The 19,363-nt window shown below is 41.5% G+C and overlaps 1 protein-coding gene across 2 annotated transcripts in view; it reads right to left on the minus strand.

Annotated features, from left to right (window-relative positions):
• Positions 1-3,666: 3,666 nt before the first annotated feature.
• cacna2d2a (calcium voltage-gated channel auxiliary subunit alpha2delta 2a) overlaps positions 3,667-19,363 on the minus strand; it is a 168,277-nt gene continuing 152,580 nt past the window's right edge. The window contains exons 23-39 of one of the 2 annotated variants that reach the window (XM_089009935.1): positions 17,096-17,110; positions 14,946-15,006; positions 14,595-14,692; positions 12,519-12,609; positions 11,964-12,026; positions 11,713-11,816; positions 11,539-11,637; positions 11,375-11,466; positions 9,898-9,945; positions 9,116-9,187; positions 8,883-9,035; positions 8,729-8,781; positions 8,590-8,645; positions 7,963-8,086; positions 7,775-7,884; positions 7,618-7,700; positions 3,667-5,682 (exon numbers count right to left, since the gene is read on the minus strand). In XM_089009935.1, the coding sequence (XP_088866061.1) occupies positions 5,560-5,682; positions 7,618-7,700; positions 7,775-7,884; positions 7,963-8,086; positions 8,590-8,645; positions 8,729-8,781; positions 8,883-9,035; positions 9,116-9,187; positions 9,898-9,945; positions 11,375-11,466; positions 11,539-11,637; positions 11,713-11,816; positions 11,964-12,026; positions 12,519-12,609; positions 14,595-14,692; positions 14,946-15,006; positions 17,096-17,110 (1,445 nt within the window). In that variant the 3' untranslated portion in view covers positions 3,667-5,559. The remainder of the gene's footprint in view (positions 5,683-7,617; positions 7,701-7,774; positions 7,885-7,962; positions 8,087-8,589; positions 8,646-8,728; positions 8,782-8,882; positions 9,036-9,115; positions 9,188-9,897; positions 9,946-11,374; positions 11,467-11,538; positions 11,638-11,712; positions 11,817-11,963; positions 12,027-12,518; positions 12,610-14,594; positions 14,693-14,945; positions 15,007-17,095; positions 17,111-19,363) is intronic. The other variant, XM_089009936.1, reaches the window with a different exon arrangement.

Below are 19,363 nucleotides of genomic sequence, written 5' to 3' on the forward strand. Positions count from 1 at the left end.
TTTTTTTACGTCCATAACACTGAATTGTGTTCATTGCGACATACGAACAAGAACATAAAAAACAATCAGCTCCTCGCATGACACACAAAAAGACATTCCACTCGAATAATGCGAACATACACGCACGCACGCACACGCACGCACGCACGCACGCACGCACGCACACACACACACACACACACACACACACACACACACACACACACACACACACACACACACACACACACACACACACACACACACATACAACTCAGGCAGAACTACAGGAGTCAAGTGGCCTTAAAAAACAAAATAACATTAGCCCAATAATAAGACTAGATTTATGCTGCAAGTGGCACAATTCATGAGCAAAATTGACTTTGCATTATTATTATATATATTTTTAGCAAGGATATCCTCGTGCCTCTCTGTGACTCTTCCAGTCTGTTGTGTACTGTACGGTATATGGAATTAACGTTTTTCTTTTCTGATGAAAAAAGAGAGTCTAAGATTTCTTACGCTGTACTGAATGTTTACGTAGTCCTAAAACCCAATATTCTGTGGGTCCTGGAATTAGAGTGAAAATGACAAAAACCCTGGCTTTGGAGTAGACACATTTTTGCACGTCTGGCAGTAAATTAGTTAAAGGACAACCGACGCGTCCATAATTTGTAAAATCACTTTAAATAACTTCTACTGAGCGCATCATTTTACAAAGTTTCCACCCCAAATGGCTATATTTTACATTTTAAGACTCACGCTGAATATTCAGGAAGTCTTGCTTTTGAGTTGATGTCTGTGTAAGCTCTCAGTCGTACAGGAGTGGTCCATCGATGAGAAGGTTTCTTCAGCCGTCATCTGTACAAAAGTGAAGGTTTCGGACGTTTCGCCTCCTATCCAAGAGGCTTCGTCAGCGAACTAAAGTCTGACTGGTCGTATCGGCCCCATTTATATATCTCTAATGTCCAGACCTGGTGGCGCCGGACACAGCTATGATAGGTCCCTACTCTCAGGTTGGGGGGGCGCGGGACCCCCCCCCTTGTGGCCCCACTGATTGTTCCTACATTCCTGACTAACGATTGGCCTATTACACCCACTCCCCCCGGTATCACCTCATCAGCATAACGACCCTCATCAGCATTGCGAAAGTTGCCTAACCTGTTTTGCCGGAGCAGGCTATTGTATGAACGATCCAAATTGAACCTCACACCACCAGACCGGTTTAATGAAGGATTTTGTTGTTTTATAAGAATCGCCTCTTTCACCCCCCTTTCAAACCATCTATGTTCTTTCGCTAAGATTGATGATGAGTTGATGATGACTCCTGAAGTGACGTCACATTAGGAACGCCCCTGACCAAGAAAGCGTCACACAATGCATTTTGGGTACTTTTTTCATCTGAAAACACTGTGTTGATCACGAAATTAGAAGGAAAACTACATAAATAATGCGATGGTGAATCGTGTGGCGCAGGCAATTGCGGTAACACGCATAAAGAACGTGTAAGTTTACACAGATTTCCAGACGGCTCGAATTAATACGGAAGGACTTTAATCGATTGCAAACAGTTATGCTTTCCTCTTCAGAACGATTTGAATCATATTCATAACTGGATGAGTATCAAGAAAGCATCTTCTCCGAATCTTAACTCTCTGAAGCCATTGTTGTGATTCTGGAGCTAGGCAGTGTGTGACCAATAGTGACATCACAAAAAGGGGGCGGGACTTTCTGAATCTACCCAGTTCCGACCTCATTTTGTGGCAGTTTTGGGACACTTTAAGTCATTTTTATTGGTGTTTTGCATTTGACTAAAATATCAGTGTTTTGGGTATTTTAGATGCTATAAAACGTTTTTCTGATGTCAGTTAGGAAACAAAAAAATGGTGTCGGTTGTCCTTTAATTCAGCTCAAATCATGCAAAATGGTGGTGTGTCTGTTGCTGAAGGTCAAAAATTAAGAAAATCAAATTTTCTATGATGCACAATGGAGTCGTGTGAAAGTTGGCCTCCTTAAAATTAGTGGGGAGGGCAGAATAGGGGGGGGTTCATAGACAAGAAAATCGAATTTGGGCATTGAGTGGGGAATTGTGTGCTTGAACCTGCAGCGTAAATCTAGTTGTGAGTTCTTGTACTGGTCATGACATTATTTCTCGAATACATGGCTTTATCGTCTCGATGGCAATCAGACGGCTGCTCTCGCGAAAGCTCAGCCCTCTCCAAGATGGCCGCTGCTCTAGCGAAAGCTTAGCCCTCTCCAAGATGGCCGCTGCTCTCGCGAAAGCTCAGCCCTCACCAAGATGGCCGCTCGGTTTGATATAAACAACGATACGATACAGTCGCTATGCTCGTCCACCACAAAAAGTGCGTCAAGGCACTATTATGAAACAAAAGCAGGCTCCTAACAGTCTAAAAAGAACGACCACGTGACAGGCGCTGACGACTTAATACGCGAGGCGACGGCAACCTTTGGTGGCCATTTTGGGGACAGCATGATAAGGCCTGGATCACCCTGGCAGTGAATGACGAGTACATGATGGAATGCAGTTTAACCACAAGAAGACAAGAGTACCGAAAAATGTAAAAAAAAAAAAAGATGTAAAATTGCGAGAATAATATTCCAATATCACAAGACGAAGGTAAAATTTTTCACATGTGAATGTCAAACATGAACCTGTTTTTGGGAAATGTTTTCCCGAAGCAAGATATCTGATGGCGAGAGTACCACATTATTTTGTTGACATTTTATCTCCATAAAATATTTTTGAAATTTCTTCAGAGGATCTATTCTTTTACATATTTTGGGGAAATCCTAACTTCACTCAGATTTAAATTTAGACTCATAAATTCTTAGTAAATTGCTATGATTTGTCTCAGAAATTCCAATTTTAATATAGCAATACAATAATGCTACTTTTCACACTATTACAACATTTTTTTTTCTCAATAATATGTTTACACATTATTTTAATATTCTGACTTATGGCAATTTTTCTGGTAATTTTTCTGACAACTTTTTCCTATTCAGTTTTAACTATTGGTAAATGAGGACATTTTTCTCATATTACAGCAAAAAATGTTTTCTTTTAAAACTGTGATTTAAAGGACAACCGACACCTTCGGACAAGTTGTGTCCATCATTTGTAAAATGGCTTCAAATGACTTCTACTGAGCGTATTTTACAAAGATTCCACCGCATATATTTTACGTTTTAAGACTCGCACTGAAAATTCAGGAAGTCTTGTTTTTGAGTTGGTGACGATACCTACCGTATCGGTAGGTATCGTCACTGACCGAGAAAGCGACACACAATGCATTTTAGGTATTTTTTTTTGGTCTGAAAACTTTCGTGTTGATGGCGAAATTAGAAGGAAAACACATACATTTCGAAATTAGAAGGAAAATCTTCACACCTCTATGTGCCCTCTGCCCGTCTCACCACGATGGGATGCAGAGCTTTCAGCCGCTCTGCTCCCAAACTCTGGAATTCTCTTCCACCAACATCCGCAATATTGACTCCCTCCCTATTTTCAAGGCTCACCTCAAAACCCACTTCTTTAAAATTGCTTTCAATGTATAGTTCTATCTGCTATTTTATTATGTATCATTTTACTTATGGTTTTATTGTTATGTGCTTTGTTGTTTTTATTGTAAAGTTTCCTTGGGTGTTTTGAAAGGCGCTTGAAATAAAATGTATTATTATTATTATAAATAACGCAATGGTGAATCGTTGTGTGTTGCACCAAGACTACTGTTTGATACTAGTTGACACACATTCCAAGCAGACAAATCAGCCCATTTCCACGACGTGACGTCACGAACAAGGGGGTGGGACCTTTTGAAACTGAAACTTTCTGAGGTCATTTTGAAGTAGTTTTAGGACACTTTAAGTCATTTTTATTGGTGTTTTGCATTTGACTGAAAATATCAGCCTGCGTTTTTTTGGGTATTTTAGATGCTATAAAACGTTTTTCTGATGTCAGTTAGGAAACAAAAAAATGGTGTCAGTTGTCCTTTAATTCTTGTAAAATTATGACAGATCTTGTCATATTCCACTTTTATTCTCGTGCAACACCATTTTAGTCTCCCTTAAATCATTTTCCCCTGCATAGAATTGGAACTCATAATGTTATAACTTTACTGTAAAATGGTGGCATTTTCCTCTCAGTGCCAGTTTCCTCTTAATACATTTTTTTAATCTGAACATTAAAACGGTTTTATTTGATTTTTTTTCTTGCAATATTCAATATTTATTTTCATAACAATTCAATTCTATAACAGCCTGCCTGCAATTACTTTTTTGGAATGCTTATTTTTTTGGGGGGGTGGCATAATGTTCTGACTTTATTTTGTTATTTAAAAAAAAATCACATACACCACCTTTTCCAGCTACTCCCCTCAGGCAGGCGCTACCGATCCATGCGCACCAAATCCAGCAGACATTTAAACAGCTTCTTCCCCCAAGCCATTAACTCTTTGAACTCTTTCAACAGTAGCCAAAATGGAACTGTATAGTGCCACTTAGCAGTTTTTTTGACAATGATACTCGTGCAGCGTGTTCTACCGGAAACAAATTCCTTGTGTGTTCTACATACTTGGCAATAAAGATGATTCTGATTCTGATTCTGAAATTACTCTTCAACTAACTTCTTAACAAAAAGATGTCAGATGTCATTCTATTAAAACTCTAGATTTGTTGTCATAAATCTCAAACTTTTTTTGTCATGAAATCACACACTTTTCCATTCCAATATTTTACTTAATTCCTATGACATTGCAACTTTTTTTTCTCGTAACATTAACACCTTGTTATTGGTTATTTTCTCGCAATACCACAACATGATTCTTACTGCATTTTGACTTTATCCTCTTAGCACTAATGCGTTTTCTTCCGAGCCTCATGAAGACTGGCAGAGGTGATGTTGGTCTTAATGGAGGTCAATGAGGTTGTCTTTTTTTCTTTTTTTTGGTAATAAATAACACTATACACATTTCTCGCTAATAATAATTGAAATGTCACAGGTTTGTTATTAGCGCATGAGCCTTTGAGTAGCGAATACGAGGATGTGTTTATTTTAAAGTTTTTTTTAATACCTCTCATTAATTAAGCTGTTTCTGCTGCGTTTTTGGCTAGAAAAATAAAGACCACGTGAAAGTCTATCTCATTTTGGCAAGTAGATATAAGTAGTGCATAAGTTAAACAATTAAGCATTGTCCATCCTTTTTTTTGGGGGGTCGGTGGGGGGGCGTGGAGGGGTGGTGAATAAAAATTAAAATCATAAGTTTGGAACTCTTGACACGAGTGACAGGTCATCTACTTGAGAGTTATTTGGGGTGTGTTGGTGGGTGTGGGGGGTCTCTCATTGCGTGAGTAACCTTGGCTGAGGACATAGAAGTGAAGCTAGCTAAACAGCGGCACTCAGGGCTTTCATCATTGCCCATCATTGCCTTTAAGACTATTTAAGGTGGTGGTGTGGGAGGTGGGGATGGGCATCGGGTACACATATGAGAAGCACAGGACAGCCAAAGTGTGTGTGCGCACATGTGTGTGTGTGTGTGTGTGTGTGTGTGACAGATTAGATTATTGTAGTAGTGAGTGTGCGTGAGGACTGACGACAGGGTAAAGCAGGAGGAGCTGAATGAGCAGCAAAGCCACACGGGATGGACGCAAGGAGTGGCCCCGTCCGCAGTCCGACGTGTTTTCCTGAGAAAGGACACACACATGGGAAGGACACGTGAAGTGCACAAACATGAGTGAGTTTTGCTTCTTATTCCTTCCGAGTCATTATCTCGGTCAATTGACTTCAGATTCATAAAAATAAAGGGACATTGAATAGTGGGAAATTTGGAATTGCTTGAGAGCGGCGTTCTACAACGTGTTGTGCCCCATGTACTGGTTTAATGCCACGAAATATTTGAAACAACTTATTTTTTTCTCAATAAAATGTTTACACAGTGTTTTAATATTCTGACTTTTGGCATTTTTTTTTCTGACAACTTTTTCCTATTCAGTTTTAACTATTGGTAAATGAGGACATTTTTCTCATATTACAACAAAAAATGTTCTCTTTTAAAACTGTGATTTAAAGGACAACTGACGCCTCCGGACAAGTTGTGTCCATAATTTGTAAAATCACTTCAAATGACTTCTACTGGGCGTATTTTAATAAGATTCCACCGCATATATCTCTATATTTTACGTTTTAAGACTTGCGCTGAATATTCAGGAAGTCTTGTTTATGAGTTGGTGACGATTCCTGACGTGACGTCACATTTGGAACGCCCCTTACCGAGAAAGCGACACACAATGCATTGTGGGTACTTTGTTTGGTCTGAAAACTTCATGTTGATGGCGAAATTGGAAGGAAAACACATAAATAACGCGATGGTGAATCATTGTGTGTTGCACCAAGACTACTACATGATACTAGTTGACGCAAATTCCCAACAGACAAATCAGCCCATTTCCAACAGAGCTTGGGCACCATCTTGTGCATTTTCTGTGACGCTACATTGGAGTCCAGACGCCTCAAAATGATACAGAAGGACTTCTTTAATCGATTGCAAACATTTATGCTTTCCTCTTCAGAACTGTTTGAATCATATTCATAACTGGATGAGCAACAAGAAAGCATCTTCTCCAAATCTGAAGCCATTGTTTTAATTCTCGAGCAAGGCAGGACGTCTTGGCGTGACGTCACGAACTGGGGGCGGGACTTTCTGAAAATCCCCAATTCGCAGCTCATTTTCTTGCAGTTTTAGCACACTTTAAGTCATTTTTAATTTGACTAAAAATATCAGCCTGCGTGTTTTGGGTATTTCAGATGCTATAAAACGTTTTTCTGATGTCAGTTAGGAAACAAAAAAATGGTGTCGGTTGTCCTATTAGGCTGGAGAAATACAATAAATAATATAATATGAGGAAGGTCTTATCTGGTCTCAAAACAGCCTGGTCGCTATGGTAACATGGACATATGGCTCCAAAATAAGATACATTGCGATTTCAAAAGTGCATGAAAAATACAAGTCACCATCGCCCCATATTATCCCATTGATACATTTGGATCTTAACTCATTCACTGCCATTCCGGAATGTATTCGGGAATTGAAAATAGGAAATATGACACAGGGCGCCTTTCCCGAATTTGTTCTTTTTTGTTTGGGTGCCGATAAAGCGCTGGCCATTGGCCTCTGGCAATGTTTTTTGTCTTCCACAGGGGGCAGCATTTCCCTTTTTTTCCATTTTCCATGTTAGCGCTTTGTTCAAACACTATATAAACCAGTATGTATTGCATTGTATTTTGGACAGCCACCTTCATTTCAATCTCAGATAACAATCGACCCATATAACTTAGGAATTAATATTTTTTTTTCTGATGAAAGAAGAAAGCCTACGTTTTCTTACGCTGCATTGAATGTTGATGAAATCCTAAAAGTCAATATTCTCTGGGTCCTGCAATTTGAGAGACAATGACAAAAACCTAGACACGGGATTGGACGCATTTTTGCACATCTAGCAGTGAATGAGTTAAAATGCTAACAGCACTTTTGACGTTTGCCATATTGATAGTGCGATATTTAACATTGACTTCAAGAAAGTTTTCTTGCTTTGTATTGATGTCCAATTTCTAGTGCTTACCGCGTTGTTGTTGTCAAAACAAGTGGAAGGTCCTTTTCTATAGCGTGCCGCTCTCATTTCCTCACACGGGTTCTCTTCCATGACTGGAAATCAGCGATTATGGAAAAAAAACAGAGTTTGTTGACATATTCAAAGACATCATAACCACAGAGGATACACTCCTCCTCCTCCTGGGACAGTTTTTCGATCTCGCAGGTGTTGCAGGGCATCTTCTCAGCCACCACGAACAACAGGTTGGTGTTGTTTATCCTCTTGGCGTGGATCAACCTGAATGGAAAACACACTGAACTTCATCAAGTTGTTGTTCTTGTGTTTGTGTGTATGTGTGTGTGGGTGTTTGTGTACCTGGAACAGTTGCCACAGTCCTGCAGCATGTTGAAGGAGCTGCTCAGGTTGCCCAGGTAGTACTGAGTCTGGATCATGACACAGCTTCTATCCTTGGAGTCCAGTCCCTCAGCGTCCACCTCGTCTGGTGGTGCCATTGGAAACACACACACACACACACGCACACATACACAATTACACTGCTCTGACCATTTTTTGGCCAGAATGATGCCCTCCTCGCTCATATTTTAAAAATCAGTAGGCATGTAGATAAAATGTACGTTTTAAATGTGTCAGAGCAGTGCGACGATGCGTATGTGGAACGGCCGCGGCTTGGAATTGATGCGGATTCACAGTATGTGGGACAGGAGACCATCTCTTTCGCCAATGGATGCTACAGGTTGCTGTTTGCTTTCAACATTTAGCTGGTAGCAGGCGTGCACATTGCTCCATGATGTCCCTGATCCACTGGTGAAAAGGATTCTTTGATCCTCTCCTCTTTCATCTAGAACTACTTCATACAACAAGGAGAGTGCAGGCAGAGCTTAAGATTGATTGACTGTGTCTTTGTGTTGTCATATTCTGTGCTTTTGACTTCAAGATGGCGCAAGAGTGGCTGCCTTTACAGCAGTTCTTTTTGGCACCTACCTGTGACAAACCAGCTGTGATAAACCAGCCCATACATGAATTGCTGGAACAATGACCTGAAGACAAGAAATGGCCTCTATAAATATTTCAATCGTCTGTACATTTTGCAATGAGAAGGAACAAAAAATCATTTTCTCACCACGCAGCTGCTGATGTCCACCAAGCCAGGTTAACAAAATCTGCAATTGTGGGCTGCAGATATGACAGTTATTGAATTAAAAATTCACATGTGTACAGTATATACAGCAGCGCTTTGAGATACTGGCATAGAAAAAAAAACATATTTTGAGTACCACAAAAACTCCTCTCCGTGCCGCTCCGGCCTCACTATTGGGCATGCGTTCGCACACCGACTGAAAGTCGAACGACTGCTTGCGGTAGTAGAAGGAGTTGTTGTAGAGGGCGTACATCAGGGAGGCGTCCACGTCGCTGAAGAACATGCCCACCTACGGGAGAAGACGAGTGATTAGGACAGAATGTTGAAAAGACAGAGTAACCACCAACTGCTACGGGGACCAAACGCCACCTTGTTCCAGTCGTCTTTCTGGTTAGACATGATAAGGAAGCCCCCATCATCTAGCAGGTAACAGAGGAGGTCCTGCGGGCAAATGCAATCGTAGATTGTGAGCTGGAGGAGGTCAACTCATTTACTGCCATTCACAAATTTATTCGGGAATTGAAAAGATGACGTTGAGCGCCATTCCCGAATTTGTTCGGGTTTCTTTTTTTTCATGCTTTGGTGCCGATAAAGCGCTGGCCATGGCCTCTGGCAATGTTTTTTTCCCTTCCACAAGGGGGCACATATCCCTTTTTGTTCATGTTAGCTTCAGCTGTTGTTAAAGCGTTATATAAACCAATATGTATGTATTGTATTGCATTGCATTTTGGACAGCCTTGCGGGAGGTGCCAATAAAGTGCTAGTCAGACCCCTGGCAATGTTTTTTATCTTCCACGAGGGGGCAGCATTTCCATTTTTTCCATGTTCGCGCTTTGTTGCAGGTTCAGCTGTTGCTAAAGCGCTATGAAAACCAATATGTTTGTACGTATTTCATTGTGTTTTGTACACCCGCCCTCATTTCAAAATCATGTAACTTGAGACTCATCTAATTTAGGAATTAAGTCTTTTTTCTGATGAAAGAAGAGAGGCTAAGGTTTCTTACACTGCATCGAATGTTTATGTAGACCTAAAACTCAATATTCTGTGGGTCCTGGAATGAGTGACAATGACAAAAACCCTGGCACTGGAGTGGACACATTTTTGCACATCATCTTGCAGTGAATGAGTTAAAGAGGCACATGGATACTCACATCATTGTTGGCTTCGCAGTCCATCTCACAGACTCGGTTTGGTCCACACTGACAAAAATGCAAAGGAAGAGAGATATAAGATATAAGAAAAGGGAGACTTAATACTATTTCACGAGGCTATTGTACAGGGTGACCCAAAAAGATGCATACCCATGCAAATTTCAATTGTGGCTTTGATTAAAAAGCTATTTATTTCAAATTACAACCACATATTATTCAATTTATGGAAGACCATTCACCAGAGTTTCAGCTATTTCTGTCCATTTTTAGTCAATTTATGGCTTTTCCAATATGTGTTCAAAATGTCCACCATTTCATTGCAAGCAAATCTGTATTCGTCTGACAAAGTTGTCAATCACTTTTATACACTCCTTTTTCGGGAGAAAACATTGCTTCATTGAGGGACTCAGTAGGACGCATCTTTTTAGGTCACCCTCCCACCCTGTATGAGTCTATCCGAATGAGGTACACCTTGAACTGGTTGTCAATCAATCACAGGGCACAAAGTATGTAGAAAAACAAAGAGTCACATTCCCATTCTTTTGTCTCTACTGGTTTACCTCAAATACATGAAAGGACAACCAACGCCTCCGGACAAGTTGTGTCAATAATTTGTAAAATCACTTCAAATGACTTCTACTGGGCGTATTTTACAAAGATTCCACGGCATATAGCCATATTTTACGTTTTAAGACTCGCCCTGAATATTCAGGAAGTTTTGAGTTGGTGACGATGCCTGACACGACTGGAACGCCCCTGACCGAGAAAGCGACACTTAATGCATTTTGGGTACTTCGTCTGGCCTGAAAACTTCGTGTTGATCCGTGTTGATGGCGAAATTAGAAGGAAAACACATAAATAAAGCGATGGTGAATAGTGTGTTGCACCAAGACTACTATTTGATACTAGCTGACACAAATTTCATCTTCTGCATTTTCCGGGACGCTACGCATCATTCCTGACGCCTCAAAATGATACAGAAGAACTTCTTTAATCGATTGCAAACATGTATGCTTTCCTCTTCAGAACTATTTAAATCATATTCATAACTGGATGAGTAAATAGAAAGCATCTTCTCCAAATCTGAAGCCATTGTTTTGATTCTCGATCAAGGCAAGACGTCCTGGCGTGACGTCACGAACAAGGGGGCGGGACCTTCTGAAACTCGCCATTTCCGAGGTCATTTTGAAGTAGTTTTGGGACACTTTCAGTCATTTTTATTGGTGTTTTTCATTTGACTAAAAATATCAGCCTGTGTGTTTTGGGTATTTTAGATGCTGTAAAACGTTTTCAGGAATCAAAAAATGGTGTCGGTTGTCCTTTAAGTTGAATAAATTTCCAGATCCCAAACGTATTTCCTCATGGACAATTACTATGTGGTGAACGGTTACTCAAACTGCAACGATTAGTTTCCATAATCCTTCAGCCCTCAAATACTTGAAGTAAAAGGGTCGTCACTGATTGTACATTTGGTTACCGTGTTCGGGCCAAGGCGATTGTCTGTGTGGTTACTGGCAAGAATCTTGAACTTATCCACCCAGGCTTCAAGATCCAGTTTCACTCCGACGACTGATAAACGAGCAGAGCAGACAGTTACCTCAAATATCTCCAAAATAAAAGCTGCATCTCTCTGAAACGCACCTGCCGGTTTGATCGTCTTCCCACCGACCGTGATGTCCACCGCCGTGCTGACAAGGATCCCGATGGTGTCATTTTCCGGGTTCAGTAGTTCATCCCGGGCTGTGAGACACGCAAAAAAGCGAGTAAACCAAAAGTCCTGGCCTGGCGTAAGACACCATGCAAAGCATCGCTCACCTGTACGATAAGGCGCTCTGAAGATGTAACCCCTGTTGTCGAGACTGCGGCGGTAATAGCTGGCGCTAAACGGCTCAGGGTCTTCCTCCCAGCTTTCCGCAGCCCTGACATTTTTAAGAGATCTGTAAATCTCCCCGCTACAAGGCCACAACGGCCCTGCTTGTTGCTTATCGGAGTGATTAGACTTGAAACGCCGGGCATTAAAAAGCATTAACAAGCACAACACAGTCTGGATGAGAAGGCCTCTTTACTTGTTGGGAAAAACCCGCGTGATTCCTCCGTCTGTGGTAGCAAATACAGCCAGAAAACCGTACCTGGAAACACAGACAAAGTGGACAGACAAATAAAAATACAATTCTAATGCCATCAGTACAACTTGGAGCGTTGTGAGAAATTACACCAACAAGTAGCGTATTTTCCAGGTGTATAAGGTGCACCCCCAATTAATGGTGTATTTTCCATATTTTAAGTTTTTCCATATATAAGGCGCTCTGCTCTATAAGGCGCACTGTAAATGAATAAAAAAGTTTTCCAAATATTATATATAAATATATAAAAATTTTCCAAATATAAGGCACACCACATTATAAGGCGGGGTTACGCGCCACTTCTACAGGGGGAAATGGACAAAGAGTAGTTGCAAGACCTGTTGTGGCTCCATATTACTTCCCATAGAAGCACAATTGCCTATAAGGCGCAGGGTGATCTTTTGAAGAAAATCAAAGGTTTTGCATGGGCCTTATACACCGGAAAATATGGTACATTTGTAGTTATTTGGCTACTTTTGAGAGCATCTATGTACTCACGTATTCAAGTCTTTGTTCTTCCACACTTTGTCCACCAGCTGCCTGATGATGCCCGTGTCCAGGATCAGGTTGTGAAGGAGCAAATTGTCGCCTGTACGGGATCAGACAACACAGAAGCATTTTTGCACAGAAACGGAATACGTATCAACAATGATATAAGGCAAAAAAAAAAGAGAGAGAATCTCAAGAGTTTGAAGGCCTGTTACACAGATCGGTGGGAATGATTGTTCCGAGTTATGGTACAAGGAAAAGATTTCCGTTGCATTTTGTCCAAAATTAGATGATCATGAATCCACACGTTCATAGTAAACATTCGAACAGTTTAATGACAGTACGTATTTCTTAAGTTTCTTCAAGTCAAGTTATTTCCTGGCCAACGTCACCCTCTAATGGACGTCTAGTAAATCTCACAACACTCGCAGCTGTGGGGTAATTCAGACATAATAATAATAATAATAATAATAATAATAATAATAATAATAATAATAATAATACATTTCATTTCTAAGTGCCTTTCAAAATTCTCAAGGTCATATCTACCTAGCCAGCTAGATAGCTAGATAGCTAAATGATAGCTAGCTATATAGCTAGCCAGCCAGCTAGACAGCTAATAGATAGCAAATTGGTAGCTATCTCGCTAGACTGTCATAGGTCTTCTCTCATAAGGAATTCTGTCAAACTGAAATTCCTTAATCCGGGAAAAAAAATGTAGGTATTAACTTTTTTTTAACCACTAAATGATAACAAAAATCGATTCCCTACAACGGAAATTGCGATATCCGAAACACAGAATTACAATCCATGCAAAATGGTGTACTTTTTTCTCGATATACAGTGATACCTCGGTTCTCGACCATAATTTGTTCCAGGAGACTGTTCGAAAAGCGATTTGTTCGAACACCGAAACCATCTCTTTGCTCATGTCACTTGCGAGTTGACAGCGGGGGGCGGGGCTGCCTCTCCTGGCCGCTCTCTACCTGCTGTCAATTCTCTAATCACGGACACGGGGCATTTATACGGTTCGCGATCACCTCGCCAATGCCGGATGATTGACTCACCTCGCCACCGTACCTGGACTCTTCCTTCGATGCGCAAGTGTATCCGGTCCGAGGTATTTTCCCTGCGTCCTGTAAATTTATGTCATCTTCCGGGATTGCGGAATTTTGCACGCTCGTGTGCCATTTGCTTTTTGACGTAGTAAGCGGGTCGGATCACCCCATGCCTTCTTACTCGCTGTGTTTTCTTTTATTTGTGAATAAACATCCTGCTTGGTTAGTACGTCTCTGCCGCCTGCTTTGGGATCACAAACATTCCACTACGTTCCGCCGAGTCAGCTGCCGTCACTCTCGCTCGGAACGTGACAGCTACGGATGACTCGGCTACAGGATGTTCTTTTCTCTTAAAATATCTATCCAATGACACTTGCTCTCACTCACACAGCCACATCACTAGATTTCACAGCCTCCTTACTCTTTAATGTCGTACTGATCGTAGATTTCGCCATGCTGTATTCCCTAGCCAGATCAGACACTCGCACACCTCCTTCATATTTTGCGATTATTTCTTTCTTAAATGCAATAGTTGTACGCACTACGTTTCCTTTTCACTTTTAGCAGCACTTACCTTCTTTGCAGGCATGATTAGGGTCTAAAACCTTTCGTACACCTATATTAAACGCTAGAGCAATACAGAGCGATACAGAGAGCGATACACCCATACGCCGCTCAGCACCCCACCCTCGCGTACGCTCTCACGCGTCGTACCGCCGTTCGAACACCGATTGTTGTTCGATCTGCGAAGCAAGAATTTCTCGAATATTTTGTTCGAACTCCGATTTGTTCGAACTGTGAGACGTTCGAAAACCGAGGTTGCACTGTACGGGAAAAAAGTTGTCCGTTGCATCTTGAAATACATAGCACTACTGAAGGCCAAGGAGTGACATGCACGGGCCGCCACTGGTATAATCTCATTTGAGGTTTGTAGTCTATTATAATCTTCCCCTTGCACATAGTTGACATGAATGCTTTGATTTCAGTTAAATATATCATAGTTTATGTTGAGTGAAATTCAACTGACATTGCTTGGAGTCGGGCGTCACTTTCTCCATGAGGGCGATGAAGTTGAGCAGAAATTCCGTGTTGTTGCTTGACAACTCCAGATCATTGCAATATTCCCTAAGGAGGGAGAAAACAAAAAATTGAAGACTGTTTGAACTTGTTTGATGCGATACATACCCAGAGCAAATCATGCAGCATCACAGCAGGTTTGTACTTCGGTATAGTACAAAAGTTTAGGCATCACTCATCGGTGACAATGAAAATAAGACAATGCATCACACGACCACACAGACAAGCAACCATACAAAATAAACACTCCTGGACGAGGTGTGGCACAATGACAACAAAGTACGATTCCACACAAGGCTACCTGGGAGCAATGAATATATGTCCTTCAGACTCAAAACTGTTTGGCAGCAGCGACTCAAAATCTGCAACAGAAAGGGGGAAGATTATCCAGGAAGGGGGGGGGGGGATACAGTGGCTCAGGAAGTGGGGGACTTGCAGCTGTTCAGGGGACGGAGGGTGGGTGTACACAACGGGATTTATACCAGAGCAGCGTTGAGGAATCATGGTGAACGCTAGCATTAGCCAATATGGTGCCTAAAATAGAACCTGACCTGAATGGGTCAACTTGGAGATTATTGTTTATTTTTGAATGTGTCTTTTAAAAAAGAAAACCAATCTGATTAACTGAGGGATTTCAATCCATTATGTTGTTGGGTTGTCTGAGAAGTGACTTGACTCGGGTTCGCATCAAGAAGCGACTTCTCAGACTCATTCAGGGTTGCAGCAAAACTTGTATCAAGGTCAGGCAGGCATCAATGTGGCCAACTGTTGCGAGGGTCCTGATGAAGGTGTGGTCGCCCCACAGACTGCCAGGGCCGGGGAGATTCTTAAAGACACATAATCAGAGGAGATGCATTGCATTGTGAAGGGCATTTTGAGGGGCAACCTAAGTAGTTCAATCTTATGTTATCACACCGGAGGGTTAGATCGACCAATGAGATGCCCAGGTAGTCTCCGCCCACAATGCCGTGCAACCTCCAGGGTCGGGGGTTCGCTTATGAACCGTTGGACCGAGCGCCTGGCGGTTTGAGGGGTGAGTACGGGGTGGGGTGAGTACGGGATGTGGTAAGAGAGTGTGAGGGGGGACAAGCTGATGGAGACCGGGATTGTAGAGAGGGAAAACACAGGGGCAGGGGGTTGCGCTGAGAGGTTTGGGGGTTGGGGGTGGGAAGGTACTTTAAGGGGGGCTGTACACAGCAAAGCCATGGTACTGAAGGATTATTTCTGATTATAATTTGTCTCGTTAATGATATGTCGTGAAAATATTGTCATGGTGTGCGTCTTAAATAATGTCATGATGTGTGTCTTCCGCCATGTTTACTTTAGCCTGTCTAACTTTCTGATATTCAGAGTGAACCAAGTTCATTCTTAGAGCCATGTGTTAGCCTTGATACAGTACTTACAGGAAACTTTGTGGAGACAGTCTGAAAAAAAGCTAAGAATTGCCACCTTGATGTCGCGCCATAGTCTTGTTACCGCCCTTCTGGTGAAATAAATATGTTGTGTGTCCATAATGTGGACACACTCGTGATGGAACAGCCATTGTCTGTAAATCATGTGTGTCCGGAATATCCTGCAAATAAATCCTTCGAAGGCACTGTTCATCGACTCCAGCCTTTATTTGGATTACCAAAATCGTCATCATCCGATATTAACGAACACACGGAGGAAAGAAGGCCACTCTCTTCCAACAGTACAGACCTATGCTCGACTGAATGGCAGCCTAGTTCTACTGAGAGAGGGTTGCAAAGACTGATACTTCTGCTATACAAGTCAGTATTTTCCTGGCTAGTTTCACACCACGTGGCTCACAGACTGTAACAAGACTTCATTTAATGTAATACACTAACAATGTCCATTTTTTATGGAATTGCCTCTCTGATCCAATTAAAACTGAACATTATTATCTTTATCTTGTGAAAAACTGAAATTATTTTCTAGCACTTGAACTGAATTATAATAGACAGTTTCAGGTTCACTCGTCAACTGTCAGATTGTCTAGTACATTTGCAGAGAATGTACCTTACATTTATGTTATTCACCTTGATGTTCGAATGAACACTTACAGATTAGTGGCAAAGTAAGAGATAGACAAATAAGGGAAGAGAAGATGCAAAGAGGTGAAAGACAGACAAGAGGAAAGAAGCCATCCACAGAAGGAACAGTAAGCTCTGTCTTTCTGTTCAATGTGTCTGCAGCAGAGGTGAACTGAAAACTGAGCCTTTATCATCATATCTGGAAAGGTGAGGTCAAAGTAAGAAGAGGGTCCAGGAGGCAAAGACAGGCAGGCAGACAAAAGGAGCCATAGGGTTTAGGGTGAAGTTAGGAGGTAGGTGATGGTTGTGGTAAGGGGGAGTGGAGGGGATAGGAAAGGTTATGGATGAGTGAGGTATGCAGGAGGAAGAGGAAGTAGAGGAACAGGGAACATGGACCGAGATGGAGTATACTTGCCCTGGATGTATGACACTGTGTGGATCCATCAGAGAAGGAGCAAGAAAAGAAACAGGGGGTCGGTAGGAAGGGGTTTTGGGGGGAAGGGGTCACAGACAATATTTTATTCAATTGGCTGCTTGAATAAAAATATTGTGTTCTTGGTAAGAAAACACTGAAATCAAACAAGACGAGTGAAGCGGGATACACACATACTGATAATTGGCTTGATGGCTAGAACGTGAGAACGCTACGATTAGCAAATATCTTTAAAAATCCTGATCGATTTAATGAAACAGATTATTTTAGAGGGCTGCTATTTTGGGTGATATCCCCCTCTGCTGTCAACTGAAAGTGATATCACAACTGCCTTTGGGCTCGCATTGTGAAAGTCATGAGAGCAAAGTCAGATAACTGCTGACCTGTGGCATTTGTAATGCGAGGCTGAGGGCACTTTGACGTCAATTTTCATCTCAAGGAAGGCTTGATATTTGCCAAAATGGATCAAACGGCCGTGTTAATCTGTTTAATTATTACACCGCAGACACAATGTCAACCAGAATGCAATGTAAGCCAGTAGAGGCAAATGCAGCATATTGTTGCTCATAAAAATTGTTTCATTTCGTTCCGCTATTAGAGTGAACTGTTCCTCGCCATGATCTGGTTGGAAAATTATAATTGTGACATCTTTTCAATATTGACAATCATAAATCCTTGCTTGTGTGGTTAACACTGATTTGGGCCAAGCCAATTAGGAAGAGACATGAACCTCAACATGACAAGAAGAGTTTGAAAGTGCAATATTGTTCGTAGACAAGCCAAGTGTTAGCCTCACTAGCTAGCACCATAGAGAAAATTGATCCATAATTGAAAATTGATCCATAATTTGCCCTGGTTTTGCGTTTTCTTGCTGGGGTACTGGTAAAGTACTGGCCAGACCTCTGGCAATGTTTTTCCCGTCCACAATGGGGTAGCATTTCCCTTTTTTCCATGTTAATGCTTTGTTCCAGATTCAGCTTTTGTTAAAGCGCTATATAAACCAATATGTATGTATTGTATTGTATTTTATACAGCCGCCCCCATTTTAAGATCATATAACTCCAGACCCATATAATTTAGGAATTAACTTTTTTTTCTGATGAAAGAAGAGAGTCTCAAATTCCTTACGCTGCATTGAATGTTTATGTAGTCCTAAAACTCAATATTGTGTGGGTCCTGGAATTTGAGTGAAAATGACCAAAACCCTGGCACTGGAGTGGACATTTTTTTTGCACGTCTGGCAGTGAATGAGTCAATTCCCTAATCTATGCTAAAAACATTGTCAAAATTACAACTTTGTTCAATAATTCAAATAGGAAATCTGTTTTTCTTTGTAATTCATCATATCTCGGCACTTGGATACTTTCATATAGCGGCAGCTGGTCTCGATTGCACCCACGATTGCCGATCTTTTTTCAATTCCCGTGTGTGATCTTTTTACTTAATTGAAAAAACGGCAACGATAATAACAATGTATATGTGTGCATCCCGCCGAAAAGAAATAAAGACCAAAACTCTTATTTGCATAAGCAAATGAGAACAATATAAAAAAAGAGACAATCATTGTGAAAAAATATCAAGAGGAAGTACAACAAAAGAAAGAATGAGAAACACAAAATTGTGTCCGCGTTCGGACCCACAAAACCCAAACTTCCACACATGAGCAGCCCGTACTTCGGCCTTGTGGAGTTTTTATGTGCTGAATGATTCCAAAGCTCATATGCAGTAAACAAAGTCACACATACAACAAAAGGGAGAGAAAATCAGAGAAGGCATCATAAGGAGGTGAAAAGCATGCATGTTTTTCCTTCCCCCAAACACTACTAAATACACACACACTTCGGAATCATTTCTTGGTGCAGAAGAGGCGAGAGCATTTGGCAGAGAAAATAATACAAATAAATAAATGAATAATAGCACAAAGTCACCATTATTTTCATTGGCGTCACATAGCTTTCACCTTTCTTTTGCTTCAGTTTGTTTTTTTCTTCAGCCGGAGCGAAGAAAAAACATCACCGTGTTTTTTTGTGTGTTTGGTTTGTTTTTACAGCACAGCATGGAGACAGGAGGACGAGGAGGAGGGAGGAAGGAGGGATACTCAGATCGGATCCAGCCTATCAAGGAGCATCGAGAGGAAGGCGAGTCGGAGGGGTAGGGGGGAGGAGCAGTAGGAGGGAGGGGGTGGGGGGGCGAGTCGCTCCGTTCCCTACGATGATGTTGGAGACCCCGAGGGACAAAAGTCTGATGTGA

Source organism: Hippocampus bargibanti, linkage group LG12 (genome assembly GCF_051943395.1).
Source record: "Hippocampus bargibanti isolate YZ-2025 linkage group LG12, ASM5194339v1, whole genome shotgun sequence".
Classification (NCBI taxonomy): domain Eukaryota; kingdom Metazoa; phylum Chordata; class Actinopteri; order Syngnathiformes; family Syngnathidae; genus Hippocampus; species Hippocampus bargibanti.